Below are 15,725 nucleotides of genomic sequence, written 5' to 3'. Positions count from 1 at the left end.
TCTGTTTTAAAATTACTCTTTATGGAGAAGGACTTCTCAGATGTTCTTCTAGAACTCCACTCTAATTCTACAGACACTATACAATTGATCTATGTCTTCTTTCTCATCCAAACTTTCACATTCCACTGAAATCCAAACATAACTCCTCGCAAACCACCTTCAAGATCATAACTGCCGCTGTTTTTACAAGAAGGTTCCTTTGTGTAACAATTTGCTTACCTGGTAGAACTATCTCAATGATTTCTCCATCATTCTACCATTTCATATTTTTGTAAAGGACCATAACCTCCACTGCCTTCCTTAAGGAGGGATTATACATGACATCCACATATCTAGTGGAGAAACCTTCCTTTATGCTCTCCCTCTTTTACCATTTTGTGGAAAGGATGTATTTTTTTTTTTACATGGAGGTCAACACTTATCAAGGCCTGGAAGCCACTCGGGGATAAAGGTTATTATGTATACAGTAATCAATGGGATAGTATCATAGTTGTAACGGACCAGAATATAATACCCTAGCTCGCCACAAGAAAATAATGAAACGAATGGAATTGAAGGAAACAAAGACTCAATTGATGGATAAGATAAACGTCGTTTATTTGCTGTTGAAAGAATGAACATTTTAGTTATAACATGTGTTCATGTCCGCGTGTGTGTAACAAATGTTCGTTGCGGGACTGGTGTTGTAGTAAGAAAAGGAAATGTGTGTTCATCTCAAGTTCGGTTCACTATCGTTTGTTCGCGCGTGGGAAGAGAAATGAGTGTTGTAGTGAAAATGAGAATGATAGTCCAACGTGTAGACAGATTAGCGCTGTGAAGACATCTCTCACGTGATCGTCTTCTTAAGTGTCAGCCATGCCTCTCATGTAATCTCGAATGTTCTTCACATCTCTAACATGATCTCCATTTTAAAGTCTTTATTTTTCCCTACTGGTGACATCATTTTGCATGCATTTGCATATAGCAGTCTGTGCTATGTTATAACTCCACCAACCTGTTAGCAAGAACATGCTATACAAAAAACTGCATCCTCATCTTCCCTCTCCATACTCATCCTCTTCTGGCACTTCCTAGGGATGGCCAGAGGCTTCACTGCTTTTTCAGCAAGGGCACTTGCTATATCAAGCAGGATTCCCTCATGCAGATTAAGTGCAACCAATAAGGAAGACTTCATGCAGACTGGACAATCCTTTTTGTGTTCTATGTAAAAATTTGACAAACAAACAAATAGAAACAACAATTTCTGATCAGCTCACAATGACAACACTAGCAGCAGCTTCTGATCCTGTTTTCAGTGACAGTTATAGGGAAAATTGTTGCTTACCATTAAAGTATTTGTGCATGTGTGTGCCATACGGAGTCGAGCTGCCGGGAGGAGGGAGGAAATAATGAGCTTTTATAACTAAGCGATCTTGCAAAGTAATGGAAAGTCTCATGGCTTGTGTGCAAAACCTTGCTGATTGGCTGCATAAAAGGAGGCTGCAGGCAGAACGGGGATGAAGGGTGACAAGAATCCTTGGAGATAGTTGTATAGGAATTCTTGGAGATTGTTCTTGCGTGATACTGCCTGTCTTGCTTTTTTTTTAAAACTTTTGTCTTTTCTTCCTTTTCTTTGTTTAACACTAGCATATATTCTGTGTGCAGCATTAACCCACCAATGACAAATAGCAGCAGCAGCATCTAGGCTAGACCTTTGCAAATTCACAACACTGCTAGAAGAAATCATCATCATTATGCTATGACAAGCTAATCCTTAGTGATTCCAGCAACAGATATCACAACACTGTTAGGGGAAATCATTATCCTCCTCCTCCTCCTTCTCCTACATTGTGATAAGCAATCTCTTAATGATTCAAGATGGCAGGCGACATTCCAATATTAAAGTATCATGACCATCATCCCTACCACCGTCATCACTATAATGACTGCCCTACTCCAAACGATTTACTGAGTCGTGAAACAACAGAGAAATAAAATACTGTTTTGTACTGTAAATATGTGTTTGTCTCCATTTCTGTTGTTGTCACATTGACATGCACTTTTATAGTTACTTGTTGATGGAAGCTTTGTGCACACTGGACATCGACTTTCGTCTATCACATGTGTGCCATTACTCCCACCACACATGCATTTTAATAGGCATCAAATTTCCATCCATGTACGTATGCAAACAACCATACTAACAATTTATTCATTTTAAAACGAAACACAAAAATAATGTCCGAACTATGATGTGATTGGTTTTCGTATGTATTGTTTTTTTATGGACTAAAATGATCGTATATTAAAATACGGCAACCAGGTTTTATCACTCTGTCTTGTTTGGACATCCAACATCTGAAGCTAGTTCAGAGACTAGTGATATGGATGCTCTATGGATTTCACACAAAGTCCTATGTACAATGACTCAAGGCCTTCAAACTATACTCGCTGCATATGTAACATCGTGCATATGAGCACGTGGGGAAAATATCAGCAGGAGCAAAGGATGGCTAGCTTGTGAAAAGATTGACAGCAGCAGTAGCCAAGAAAGACGCATATGCAAATTAGGAAGTATGTGCAAGAAGAAAAAGGGGGAAAAAGCAGAAAAATACACCGTGTGGTGAAAAAAAAAAGCAAAGTGTGCGTTGAAGAAAATGTTGTTGACTCCTGATGGGTGGTATGAGACCAATGATTTCAACGATCGTTTTTATAACCACACGTCATGGGGAGCAACCAATGAAGAGCTTCTAAAGTTACTATAAAAATTGTTGAATTTTGGATTCAATCAGTTCGCTGCCATCTTTGTTACTGGCAATTACACTCGGGATCTGAACTGCACTGCTTCTTCACCGCCATCTTTGTTACTGGTAATTACACTCAGGATCGTACTACACTGCTTCTTCACCGCCATCTCTGTTCAACATAATGTCTACACACTTAACATAAAGCATGCGGTCGGAGGAAGAAGAAACCTACCTGGTAAAATGAACATGTGGCAACCAGAGACTTTTTTAAGTGGTGCCAAAAATAACGGTAATAAAAACGTTTTGTCAAAAAAGAAAAAACATACCGACCCAGATTTTTATTTATTTCTATTTCTGTTTTATTTGTATGTGACGGTTACTTGATGACATCATTATTGCCTTTAATATTATGTCCAGCAACTATAATGTACTGTATAGCTCCTTCATTTTCATACCAGCTCCACAGAGACAGCTTTTCAGAAACTTGTAAAGGTTGTGCATGAAATGATTCCAGCTGGATAATCAGAAGTCTTTTTTTCATTTGGATTGCTAGAACAAACTGTCTGAAACCATTGTCAGCCCACAGATATCTAAATAGTTCAAGACAGCGCTGGACACATCACAGTTATTAATCATTCGATGATTACATCTGCACATGACCCTTCCCCTCTTTCATAATTCGCTTTTATGTGACTATATGTGGTATATTGAATTGAATCAGTTTGTCATAAATATTTATCAAGTGTAAAAATGATTTTATATTTAACCATAATAAGAACCAGATGGATACGTATACACTGATATTGAAAAAGGAGAAATTCTCTTTTCCAATAAAATGCACAATTTCATGCAAAGCTGATATACGTATTAAAAGAAAAAGCATTTGAAATAAGCATTGTGCAATGTTGAAAATGTCCAGTTTTTCAAAAAAGTTGGATATTTAATTTATTTTTGTGAAAATACTGAAATTTAAAATTATAGTAACATCTATAATTTATATGTTTTTTTTATTTTCTATAAAGCGTTTTACTTATTTCCTACTGAAGAAAATATATTGCAAGTCTGGAAGGTGTGAGTGGGGTAAGCCATTACTCCTGAAAATGCACTCTGGCTCTGCAAAAGTAGTCATGAACAGATATGACAGCATTCCTTGGTAGTGGAACCTCAGACAATCGGTAATAAACCAAACCCATCTCAATGGAGAAATTAATGTCTATGAATGTGCACCTCTTAAAACTGAGCAGGAAAATGTATAACAGCCATTGGATCAGAAAGTTATTTCATTTATTTGTTCCCATTTGCTTTCTTTGTAACATTGTTGTTACACTTCACTTTAGTAATTCATAAATAAAAATGGAAATAAATAAATAAAAATCCAGGTCGGCATTTTTTCTTTTTTAACAAAAGGGTTTATTACCATTACTTTCAACACTACTTAAAAAGTCTCTTGCTGTCACATGTCCATTTCAGCCTGGTACGCGTTTCTCTTTCTTCTGACTGCATGCTGGGTACAGCCAGCCCATTCTTGTCTTCAACTTTATACATCCATTTTCTCCTCCTGGGTACATGGTGCCCTTTTTCTCGTTACGCCAACTCATGTACATTTACTAATTTGCATATGCATGTTTTTCGGCTACTGCTAATCTCTTCGCAAGCCAGCCATCCTTTGCTGCTGCTGATATTTTCCCATGTGCTCATATGCACTATATTTTACAGCTTTGTAACAAGGTCGGTTTTAATGTGGAGAAGATCCAGTTCCCCCAAAAGGGGTGATATAGACGGGGGGGGGGAAATCAAAATTGCCTCCGTCGAAAAGGAGTTCTGAGTCACTAAAAAAGATGAAGATTCGAATCAGTGAAGATACTACACTTTGCTCGTATCATTTGTCAAATGGAAGAAATTAATCATTTTAGCTGAGAAACAGACTTTAAATTATAATAATATTATCAATATATATATATATATATATATATATATATATATATATATATATATATATATATATATATATATATACCTTTTCTTATTAAAAGTTTAAATGAAATTATTGATTAAAATTAAAGATGAACATATATAATAGCTAGATGCTTATAGAAAAATACCTAAGGGAGATAATCATTGTTTTAGACGGAAGTTGGAAAAATACTTCCGGTAAAGACAAGTAGAGACCATAAATTCTCCGCCTCCTGATACTATCGGACTTTACTGAATATATGTTTTTAAATTTACCGAACCGATTGCGATTGTTGTGAAAATTTAGACATTTTATTTTCCGAACTACGGTTAACAAAGGATTGGAAATGTTTGGCTGAAGTAGTTTGAAAAAAAAAAAAAAAATTCAAAATTTGGGGCGAGTTAAAGCCTTATTTATGACGAAAAACGACATAAGTCAAAAGTGATTTTAATAGTAGTCGTCATAACACGTCTTCGTGTGATATATACATGCCGTATGTATATTTAAAGGTTAACTACGTTCTTGAGAGAGAGAGAGAGAGATTTGTATACCAAGTGGATTTATTTCCTAATAACATTTAGAAAAGGATTATTTCTTTAAAGGAAGAGTTGATGTGAAATAACTAAATTTCCGGAATTGATTGCAAAAAGTAAATATTGCTGATACAGACACTTGAATTATTTACTACCCATCTTACGTATTACTAACTCATTTGGGTAAGTGTGTGTCTCGCTGTGTAGTTGATTAACGCTGTATAAAGTTGGCACGCATTTATTTACATGTGCGTATTTAAAAAAAAGTATTTAACTAAAAAAAGAAAATATATCCTCCCTCCCTACGTGTAGTGTTAAACAATTTTTTTTTTTTTTAAATCTGACTGATTTTGTTTGTATCGTGTTGCAATAATGCTTGATTGCAAAGTATATGTTGGCGATTTGCCCAGGGATGCTTCGGAGAAAGAAGTTGAGCGATCATTTCGATACTACGGCCCTTTGAAAAGCGTATGGGTGGCCCGCAACCCGGCCGGGTTCGCGTTTGTTGAATTTGAAGATCCACGCGATGCTGAAGATGCAGTTGCCGCCATGGATGGGAAAACGATGTGCGGTGTTCGAGTCCGGGTGGAGCATTCAACGGGCAAAGTGAGACCAAAACCGTGGTCTCGTGGAGGTCATGGCGGCGGTGGTGGAGGAGGTTACGGTGGTGGCGGCCGAGGTCCGTCTCGTCCACGCCGACCGTTCAATCCTGAAGATCGATGTTACGAGTGTGGCGAGAAGGGCCACTACGCCTACGAGTGTAATCGCTACAACCGGAGACGTAAATCAGGAGGTGGTGGAGGGATGGCTTCTGGAGGTCATGGCGGCGGTATGTCGTCAGGAGGTGGTGGCGGATCGTCCAGCCGGTCGCGTGGGGGCGGAGGCGGCCGAAGAAGCTATTCTCGTAGCCGAAGTAGTAGTCGTAGCCGCAGTCGTACCCCTCGAAGCCGGAGTCGTACCCCCAGGAGTAGAAGCCGCACCCCCAGGAGTCGAAGCTTCACCCGTAGCCCTCCATCGAGGTCGTCTCGTTCACCCTTGAGCCGTGGTGGAAGAGACAGCCCCCAAACCAGAAATGGGACTGACGAGTAGTAGGAATAGTAATAACGCAAACTGTTTTTATTTCATGAAAGAAAAAATTATTTTTATTTTTTTAAATTTAAAAAAAAAAAAAAAAAAAAAAAGGAAAACATCCCAAGTGAATTTTGACAAAAATAAGGGATTAGTTTATTTTTTACATTTCACGAAAATTGATCCCTAATTTTGTGATTTGTTTATTTCTTTCTTCAGTAAGACTATAAATACAGCAGTTGGATCTTTCATAGAACCGGGACCCCTCCCAAAGTACTGTTTAATTTTTGGTATGGAGGGAGCACACATGAACTATAATACTTGACTTTAATTTTAGTTAAAAAGCAAACAAACAAAAACATGACACTTGTGGATGTTAACATCTTTCAAATTAATTTACGGTGCTTGTGCATCATAAGTGAGAAAATCTTGGAAAGCTGTTAACATGGGGAGAGGGGGCTTTGTTTAGTCTTCCTTGCCACGGACGGAACTCTCTCGGAATAAAAACAATTAATTTGCCGGGGATATTAATATGCGCAAGTGCCAAATTTACTTTCTATTTGCAGGCTTCAAAATCAGTTTGGCGTATTCCACGGCGGCAAAAAAAAAAAAATCCTTGGGCTCGCTATTTAATGTTATTATGAAAAAAATATGTCGGATGCATTGTGTACCGACACCGTGTATCGTTTGAAATATCGAATATTATTTTGATGCATTTAAAATGTCGATTCAAATGTAATATATCACTAGTATTAAAGTATATACGCCAGAATGAAGTAGTATGGTTCCCTGTGCTTAAAAAAAAAGAAAGACAAGTTTTTCTCAGAAGAGCCACTAATCAAGAAAAGAGCTGAGCGTTTTTAGTAATTAAGGAAAATCTTTTCTTTTCAATAGATCTAAATTTTGAGTACTTCTATAGTTTGCGGATTCCGTTGAAATAACCTTATTTAGAAACCCATTCTTAACACTAGGAGAATGAGCGTTAACTATTCTGTACTTTCACATAGAAGATCCCGTAAAAATTAAATTTAACTTGAAAATTATATTGAAAATAAAATAAAAATGCACGTTCCCTAAACTGCGGAAGTACTAAATTTTAATTAAAAACAAAACTTATTTATCCGCGCTATTGTTTTACATAGTATTTTCAAGTTTAAAGTTTTATGATCTGTTTTTATTAAATTGTAAGGTTAAAATACAAAATAGATACAAAACACCCTCCCATGTTAAGAATGGCTTTCTAAATGTTATTTCAGCCAGCACAGATCAATAAGTGCACTTGTACCTAAAAAAGGGTTATTCGATCTCGTAACTACAATAAGGGGTACTTCACGGGGAACGTGGACCCTGCGTAAACGATGTTTTTATTTAATGATTGCTCCCTCAAAGCGTTTTCTTTCACTTTCTTCGTATGTAGTATCTCAGACCTTATTTTTAATCGCGCGTGTATTTATTTTTAAAATTTTATTTTTTCTTTGGGTAAATTTGATTCATACTTGTATTTGGTGCTTGTTTTTATTTTTATTTAATTTTAGTTTTTATTTTCTCCACTAAATATTTTTTTTTTTAATTATTTTTTCATAAATATTCAAATAATGCTTTTAGTAACGTCAAAGTTTTCGTGATTAAATGAACCAAAGAAAACCTTTTGCGCATGCGCTTTCAGGGAGCAATCATTAAATAAAAACATCGTTTACACAGGGTCCACGTTCCCCGTGGAGTACCCAATAAGGTTATAATTTCTGTATATTAATCTTAAAAAGTAATTAAAATAATGAATTGATTGTATTATGGGGGCCATTGAATTACAATCGTCTATTTTGCTTGGTAATTATCTAAATTGGATAGAAATGCTAGGTTTCTTTGGCGAATATTAAAAACTGAACTTCGTGTTTTTACAGATCGGCTTAATGGTGGCTAATAATTATTGCTCGGTAAAATCCGGTTACGTGTTACGACAATAACCGAAAAGCAACGACACAAAATGCAAACTGCATTCCTGCAACCGGGGAAACATTAAAAAAAAAAAAAAAAAAAAAAAATTTTTACATTATTATATTTTTTCTAATAAGTTTTAAATTTACATTTTTCTTTTGATGTGGTTTGTAACTTTTGTATCTGGATTGGCGAAATTTAATAGTTGCCTTCCAAGAGGCAAAACCGGTTTTTGTTTTAGATTAATTTTACAAAACAAAAGTGGGTTCACGTGTGCAAACTGTACCTATCCCCTATTTTAAAAATCTTTTTGCTATTTATTTATTTTTTTTTTTTGTCGGATTATTATCGAATGGACACTAATCTACAAGATTATGAAAAAAAGAGAATATTTGTTGGTGCAAGTGCACTTACTGATCCGCGCTATTTTTTAAATCGTATTTCCAAGTTTAATTAAAGTTTTGTTTTTATTATTCAATTGTAAGATTAAAATATAGAATAGTTACAAAATACCCTCCCCTCCCCATGTTAAGAATGGCTTTTTAAATAATAACGTTATTATTTCAGCACGGATCAATAAGTGCACTTGCACTAGTACAAAAAAATGAAAATATCGAAAAAAAAAAAAAAAGTTATATTGTATGTATCCGGTTTGAACTAAAGTTCTTAAAAAAAAAATCACTTTATTTAATCGCGTTATTTTACAGCGGAAAAACACGTTGTTATGACAGCGCGCTCAAGGTAGCCATGTTTGGATTTTTAGAACACGCCAAGGGGAAATAACTCTGTCTAAAGCGCCGACCCCCCCCCCCTTCATATGTTAAAGCATAGCTTTTCTTCCTAAAAATCGAAACATGGCTATCTTTTGATCGATGTAGCAAATTGTTTTTCGCTGTTAAAAAAAAAAAGTGAATTTTTTCTCGGAGAACTTCATTCCATAAGGGATACGTACACTATGACTTTTTTTTTCTTTTTTTTTTTTTGATATTTTCATTTTTTAACGTCTTGATTAAACTGTACAAGTACCAATTAAAGTTTTTATTTATGAAATTTTAAGGTTAAAGTACAGAATAGGTACAAAACAACTCCCACTTCCCATGGTAAGAATAGTTTTCTAAATAACGTTATTTCAGCGCGGTACCAAAAATATATAAGTACCAAAAAATATATAGAGGCGGTAATACACTTCTTGCACCCAAACGGGAAAACAAATCCCTCTCGACTGGGGTTAACGCTGTAAATAAATAATCGGTATTTTCGTTTGCTGATTTTGAAATCTAATCTTAATTTTGTGTCGTTGCCTTTAAGTTATTGTTATTGGCGGATTTTATTCAAATATCTAATATCTATCGTCCGCCGGGAAGATCTTTAAAAGCACGTTGAATTTTTTTCATGACCATTATTACTTATTGCGACCATTTTTTTTTTTTTTTTTTTTTTTTTTTTTGTTAGAAAATTTATTAAATTACCGACTATGGTTTTAACCTTAAATACGTTAAACATTGGTTTTTATTGTGTGAAAAGAAAAACGTTAATAAATTAGGTAAAAGAAAATATGGAAGCGATCTAAACATTCAATTAAAGTTAGATTCGTAACACTTAAAAAGTAATTTAGGGTTAACAATGGCCAACAAAATATTATTTGAGGTTAAAAAAAAAAGGTTTAGGTTGAATCCTATTTCGATCTTCCAACTATTTTTAGAGTTAAATAGTTTTCGGCATTTCTTAAAACAATTTTTGGTAAATTTTTACTTTCCACCTTAACAATGACTTGTAAAATAACGAGTTCTGTAGGTTTTTGAGTATGCTGGAAACGAATATTCTATTTAAATTTTCCGCAAACAAGTAGCTTGCCGGATATTAAGCAATGCAATTTCTTGGTTTGTATTACTGTACACATAGATTCGAAAAAGTTGTCAAAAAAACAAATATATAACAAATAAATGTTATCAAAGGCAAGATAAGTTACTTTTCTACCAAACTGGATATATTTTTTGTGTTTTTATTCAATGTAACATGTTTATTCAGCTCGAAAAGCATACCGATGTATTGGAAAATTCAAAATGGCGCCCGACACTCTCTTTAACACGGTAAGTTCAGGAAAAGATGTTATAAATAATAAACTAGACAAAATACTGTTAGAAATTCGCTCATTATATGTTACCGTGACATAAGTTGACATATATTCGGTGTTTTTTTTTAATAGTATTTTGTCTAGTTTATTATTTATAACACCTTTTCCCAAACTTACCATGTTAAAGAGAGTGTCGGGCGCCATTTTGAATTTTCCAATACATCTGTAAACACTGCATGTTTTTCGAGCTGAATAAACATGTTACATTGAATAAAAACACAAAAAATGTATCCAGTTTGGTAGAAAAGTAACTTATCTTGCCTTTGATAACATTTATTTGTTATATATTTGTTTTTTGACAACTTTTTCGAATCTGTGTACAGTAATACAAACCCCAATTTCTTATGTTATTACTGGTGGGCATTGTTGTACGCGCAAGCCAAAAATATGCGCGCTTGCGCGTACAACAATTATATATATTTTGGGCCTTCATGAACTGATAACTTGTTGGTAAAAAAAAAAAAATTGCTTTTTTTTTTTCACCCATTCCCCAAAATGCTAAAATTTTATACCCGTTAAAAAGTCGTTCTCTGTCCTTAACTAGAAAATTATGAACTTGAGTTATGTGTCTGTAGCATGGGAACTTGTTTATTTTTTTTTTTCTGCCTTTTACGTAGACGATGAAACTTGTTATACTTTAGTATTTTATTTTTATTTAGTTTTACTTAAACTGTTGTTTGGAAGTAGTGCCAAAATTCCTTTCACTCTTAGTAATTAGTGACTGAAATAGGATTTAATCAGTTTTATCTAAAATATAGGCGAAATGACAGATATTCTAACTCACTATAGTATAATTGAGCCAAAAAATAACATGTAATTTCATTAATTTTCTAATGTCTTCATTAATCTATGTATAAATCATGTCACTCTCCTGCCAATTCTAATGATAAAACTAAAAATACTCTGAACTTAACGTTAATAACCAATATAAAGGGTGTCCCAAAAGTCACTGAAGGGTTTTGAACTTAAATAGATTTTTATTTTTGATATCTTTCTGTAATTTTAACACGATCTAAGACATTGATAAATTTAAAGAAAATGCAAAATTCGAATCTTTATTTATGAAAAATGTCTTTTAAATTTTGCCCATTTTCAGCTTCGCATATTTGTGCTCTTCCAAAACATGACAGATTGCAGAATCTCTGGATTGCAATTTAACTCCCTTATTTCATTCCTGATGTTTTCTTCAATTCTTGCAGTGTTTGGGGTTTGTTAACATAGACTCTTACAAATTGACGCTCAATGTTTCGAATTGTTGTGACTGACCATCTCTTACATGAAAATGCCGTTGGTAAGCTCTTTGCGTCAAAACAATTGACCCCTGATTTTGGTAAAACAATTTCACAACTTGCGTACGTTGTACAATGCAATCCATAATTAATTTCCAAAATATTATCTGTAAAGTATTTGAAATAGAGAAAAATATAATCATTTATGGTAAAATGATAAAGATTTTCAACCCTTCAGTAACTCTTTGGATACCCTGCATCTTTAATTAGTATTAACTACTATTACTACTACTGCCATTACCAACACTTGGTCCACTGAAGTCTGTCCATTTTTTTTTTTTTTTTTTTTTTTGTCGGTCCATCATTGAAAAATTAAAAAAAAAAAAAAAAAAAATGACTGTTCATCCCAAATTTTGTGTACTTTTTTTTTAATCCTCTTTTGTGACCTGCTATGAGAAAAAAAACATCCATTTTGTTCACTATTTTAATGTTACGAAATTTCACTCCAAACAAAAACAGGGAATTTATAGGAAAAATTTTGAAACCAAAAATATATTGACCAATTTCACGTTCATTTCTATTTACAAGTACTTAAGGGATCTAGTGTCAGTATATGAGACATTAAAAAGTCCATAAGGATGGTGATGTAGAGGAGTGTATAGTGAAGCTAGGGTTGTGCAATCTCCTATTGCACTACTAAACCAGCATTACTTGAAGTCAATTGAAAACAATGCCAGAGTTTTCCTTCTGAACTAGTTACGCAATCAAAGTATGAGAGTCTGTCTTATTATTTCTCATATCAGAGTGAATATGGTTTCATACCTTTACCAAGAGTCTTAGTGAAAATGATGTAATATATATATATATATATATATATATATATATATATATATATACATACTAAAGATCGATGAAGAAATGAACTTTTTTCTATGTTCAAAAGCAGAACCAACACAAACTTTGAATAAGATTTTGTTCAATGTTTTTTTGCTTTTTTTTTTCACAAAAATACAATCTCTCTCTCTCTTTAGTTTAATCTAAACGAATGTTTTATCTACTTTGCAATAACTTAAAACCTCAATATTTTGCTCCATTTCCAAAATCATGGCAACTTATAGAAAGAACTTGTTGATCTGCTGATATTTGTATGAAAAAAAAAAAAACAACAAAACAAAATAGTTTCACATTCTTTTAATTTTTTTTTTTTTTTTTTGTGAAAGAGAATAAACATTCATCTTGCTTCCACTCTTTTGCAATTATTATCAGACATAATTTTGAGTTTTTAACCGAAAATAAAGAAAAGGAAAAATGTCAGAATCCACATTTTCCTATGGAAGAAAATAAGAATTGTGTGAGAATTGATTTCAACTTTCTCCATCAACCAACTTCTATCTGCAATTTAAGTTCATTTTAATTCTTCAACAACAAACACCAACAACAGCATCTTTTCTTCATCATCATCAGCAGCAACAACAAATAGTGAACAAAAATTTCAACAAATTACAAAATATCAACAAACACATTGCCAGGATCATATTGTGTATGTATTTCTGATTCATTTTCTTTTATAGTTTGAAGAGAGTGAAAAAAATTATGTGCAAATGAGAAGAAAAAGTTAAAAATGGATTTAAAAGAAAAAAGCCGAAACAAAAAAAAAATATTGAATTTATAATCTACGGATCATTTTTCCAAAAGGGGGGGGGGAAGAGCTGTCTTTGACTTGATCTATTTTTAGTTTTTAAAATACATTGCAATATTTTATTGCACGTGTCAAATAATGAATTTTCATTATATATTATAACTTGTGCCACGCTTTGTTCATATTATTTCATAATTTGGGGAGGAGGAAGTAGAATAGTTTGGCCATGTTTATAAACATGTGCATAATTCAATTTGAATGAATGGCGAGTTTTTTTTTTTTCTTTTTTTATTCAAGAGGAAAATTATTTTTGAACTGGGCATGGAACTTTAGATGTAACTTCATTTATATTATTATTATTATTATTATTATTCTATGTCAATTTTTGTTGTTTAGATTTAAAAGTTGAATTTTAATAGAAATAAATCAGCTTTTTCCCAATTTGTCATAACAGCATTTTCTTGTTAAAAAAAAAAAATGAAAACTCCACAACTGAAACTTTGCTATTATCTTGATATTGTCTTGTATTTCTTGAAAGAATAAAAGAACCAACCCATTTGGTTCTGTAGTGCATCTTTAAATTCTTTCTATCTCGTTTTTTAAAAATGTAGAAATATTTCTACATTTTTGTTTTTAAATGTTTTTTTTTTTTTATTTAAAAAGATGTTTTTTCTATGCAAGTACCACAAATATTTAATTTTGATTAAATGTTTTAAAAATCTTTTTGATTTTCGCAGTCCTGATGATGTATTTTCAATTTTTTTTTTTTTTTACAAAAATATATTCTTGATGTGGAATTACAGAAATTTATTTTTGTAGGGTTTGTTTACCTGTCCCCTATACCAGCACGGTTAGATTTAATGTCAGTTTATAGTAGAAATACAAATAGGCTGGGTGGGTACTTTCAATATTCCCTCATAGATGAGTGTCTGAGGGAACAGGCAAAAACATGCATTCTACTTAAAGGCAATAAAACTTTGCTACCTCAGAAAAGAGGAGATAAGATCTGGAGGGATTGCCTGAAACAAGACAGATATTACCCTTTGACTTTAGCTCAAGAACTGGGTTTATTTACCTGCCTTCCACAATGGCAAAGTAAGACACATGGTTAGTCTAAAATAAGACATCTCTGGTCCAGCTGCAAAAATAACCATATCCATTCTTTTGTATTTCCCTCAAGAGTGATGACATTAACGGCAATAAGTTTTTTATCATCTCTAAATGAAGGAGATAATGCTTAGGAAGATGGTTCCAGCTGTTACACTTTAATCCTAGCTCTAAGGCTAGATAGAAATGGATGCATGACCAGAACCTCTGACAATTTCTTTCTATATGGAATTAAAATTCCACGATTCAACCAATGTGAGATTTAAATTAAAAACAAAAAAAAAGCCAGAATTAAAAAGAAAAAAAAATTATTGTAAACATAAAATTTGGAAGTTGGGGAGGGGTTATTGACATTTTATGAATTTTGCCCGACAGTTTATGATGAGAAAAAAAGATTGTGAAATAGTATATCAATTAGATGCAAAAATTATTTTTTTTTGTTTTTTTCCCCCCTCTTGGACCCAGTTTCAAATAAATTAATCGTAATTTATATTCTTTTAAAATTTAATATTTCTTCAAAAATGCCAACTCATAAAAAAAAAATACTGAAATAATGTTTTTTGTTTTGTTGTCTGATCGTTTTTAAACATTTTTTTTGCTATCTCTAAAGCAAAAAATGTTCGTTCTGTTTTGTTTCTACAAATTATCTTTATATTTTATTTACAAATTGTATTTATGAAGCTAAAAATAAGATTAGTTTTCCTTTAAGCAGATTTCCTCCTCTCACTAATTCAACCACCATAAGTTAACTACAAATGAAAATTTATAACATAAAGGAATTATTGTAAGTTGCAATAGATACAGCTAAATGTTGGTATATCGAGATGATCAGAAAATGCATTAAGTTGCAGAAATTAGTAACTCACAATTTTTGCAAAAATTTATAATAGTGTGGTAAATAATGGGAAATCACCTATTCTCCCACTATCCAACCACCATGATGTTTGTACAGCAACTAATGGAGTGGAACTACTTCCCCAGTGGTTTGCCTTGGATTCTGCGAACCACACCCTTCCAAATATTCCATTGTAGACTGAAGCTACACTTGATCACCTGATCATTAATCTTTATGATGTCCATGATATAAAAACCTTGACATCTCCCAGAAGGTATTTGTCTTTTAATATTTGTGGAGATATTTTCCGCACAAACTGCTGTTTTCCTTGAATTATTGCATGCATGCATGCAGCGGTCCTGCTGTTTTTTAACAACGTTGGTGACTACGGTTCTCTAAATTGTAGAGCCATGGTAATCTTGGGAAGATAAGTAAAGACGGTAGTGTCCCGTTGCTTTCCATCTTGATTCGTGGGTTGTAATCAACCTTTTTTAAGTGTATCTAGTTAAACTCTGAAATCTGCATGGAATTTCAGACAAAACCCCCTTATTTAATTCATGGAGGT

General features: G+C 33.2%; 1 protein-coding gene across 1 annotated transcript; it reads left to right on the top strand.

Moving 5' to 3' along the window:
- Positions 1–4,857: 4,857 nt before the first annotated feature.
- On the top strand, positions 4,858–13,799 carry LOC145293282 (serine/arginine-rich splicing factor x16-like). Its single transcript, XM_080139884.1, has one exon. The coding sequence runs from the start codon at positions 5,586–5,588 to the stop codon at positions 6,300–6,302; it is 717 nt and encodes a 238-aa protein (XP_079996010.1). The 5' UTR covers positions 4,858–5,585; the 3' UTR covers positions 6,303–13,799.
- The last annotated feature ends 1,926 nt before the right edge of the window (positions 13,800–15,725 follow it).

The sequence above is a fragment of the Euprymna scolopes genome, chromosome 14 (genome assembly GCF_053919585.1).
Source record: "Euprymna scolopes isolate OS-2025 chromosome 14, ASM5391958v1, whole genome shotgun sequence".
In the NCBI taxonomy this organism is placed as follows: domain Eukaryota; kingdom Metazoa; phylum Mollusca; class Cephalopoda; order Sepiida; family Sepiolidae; genus Euprymna; species Euprymna scolopes.
Note: the sequence above shows the minus strand (reverse complement) of the source record. Positions and strands in the feature narration are given on the sequence as shown.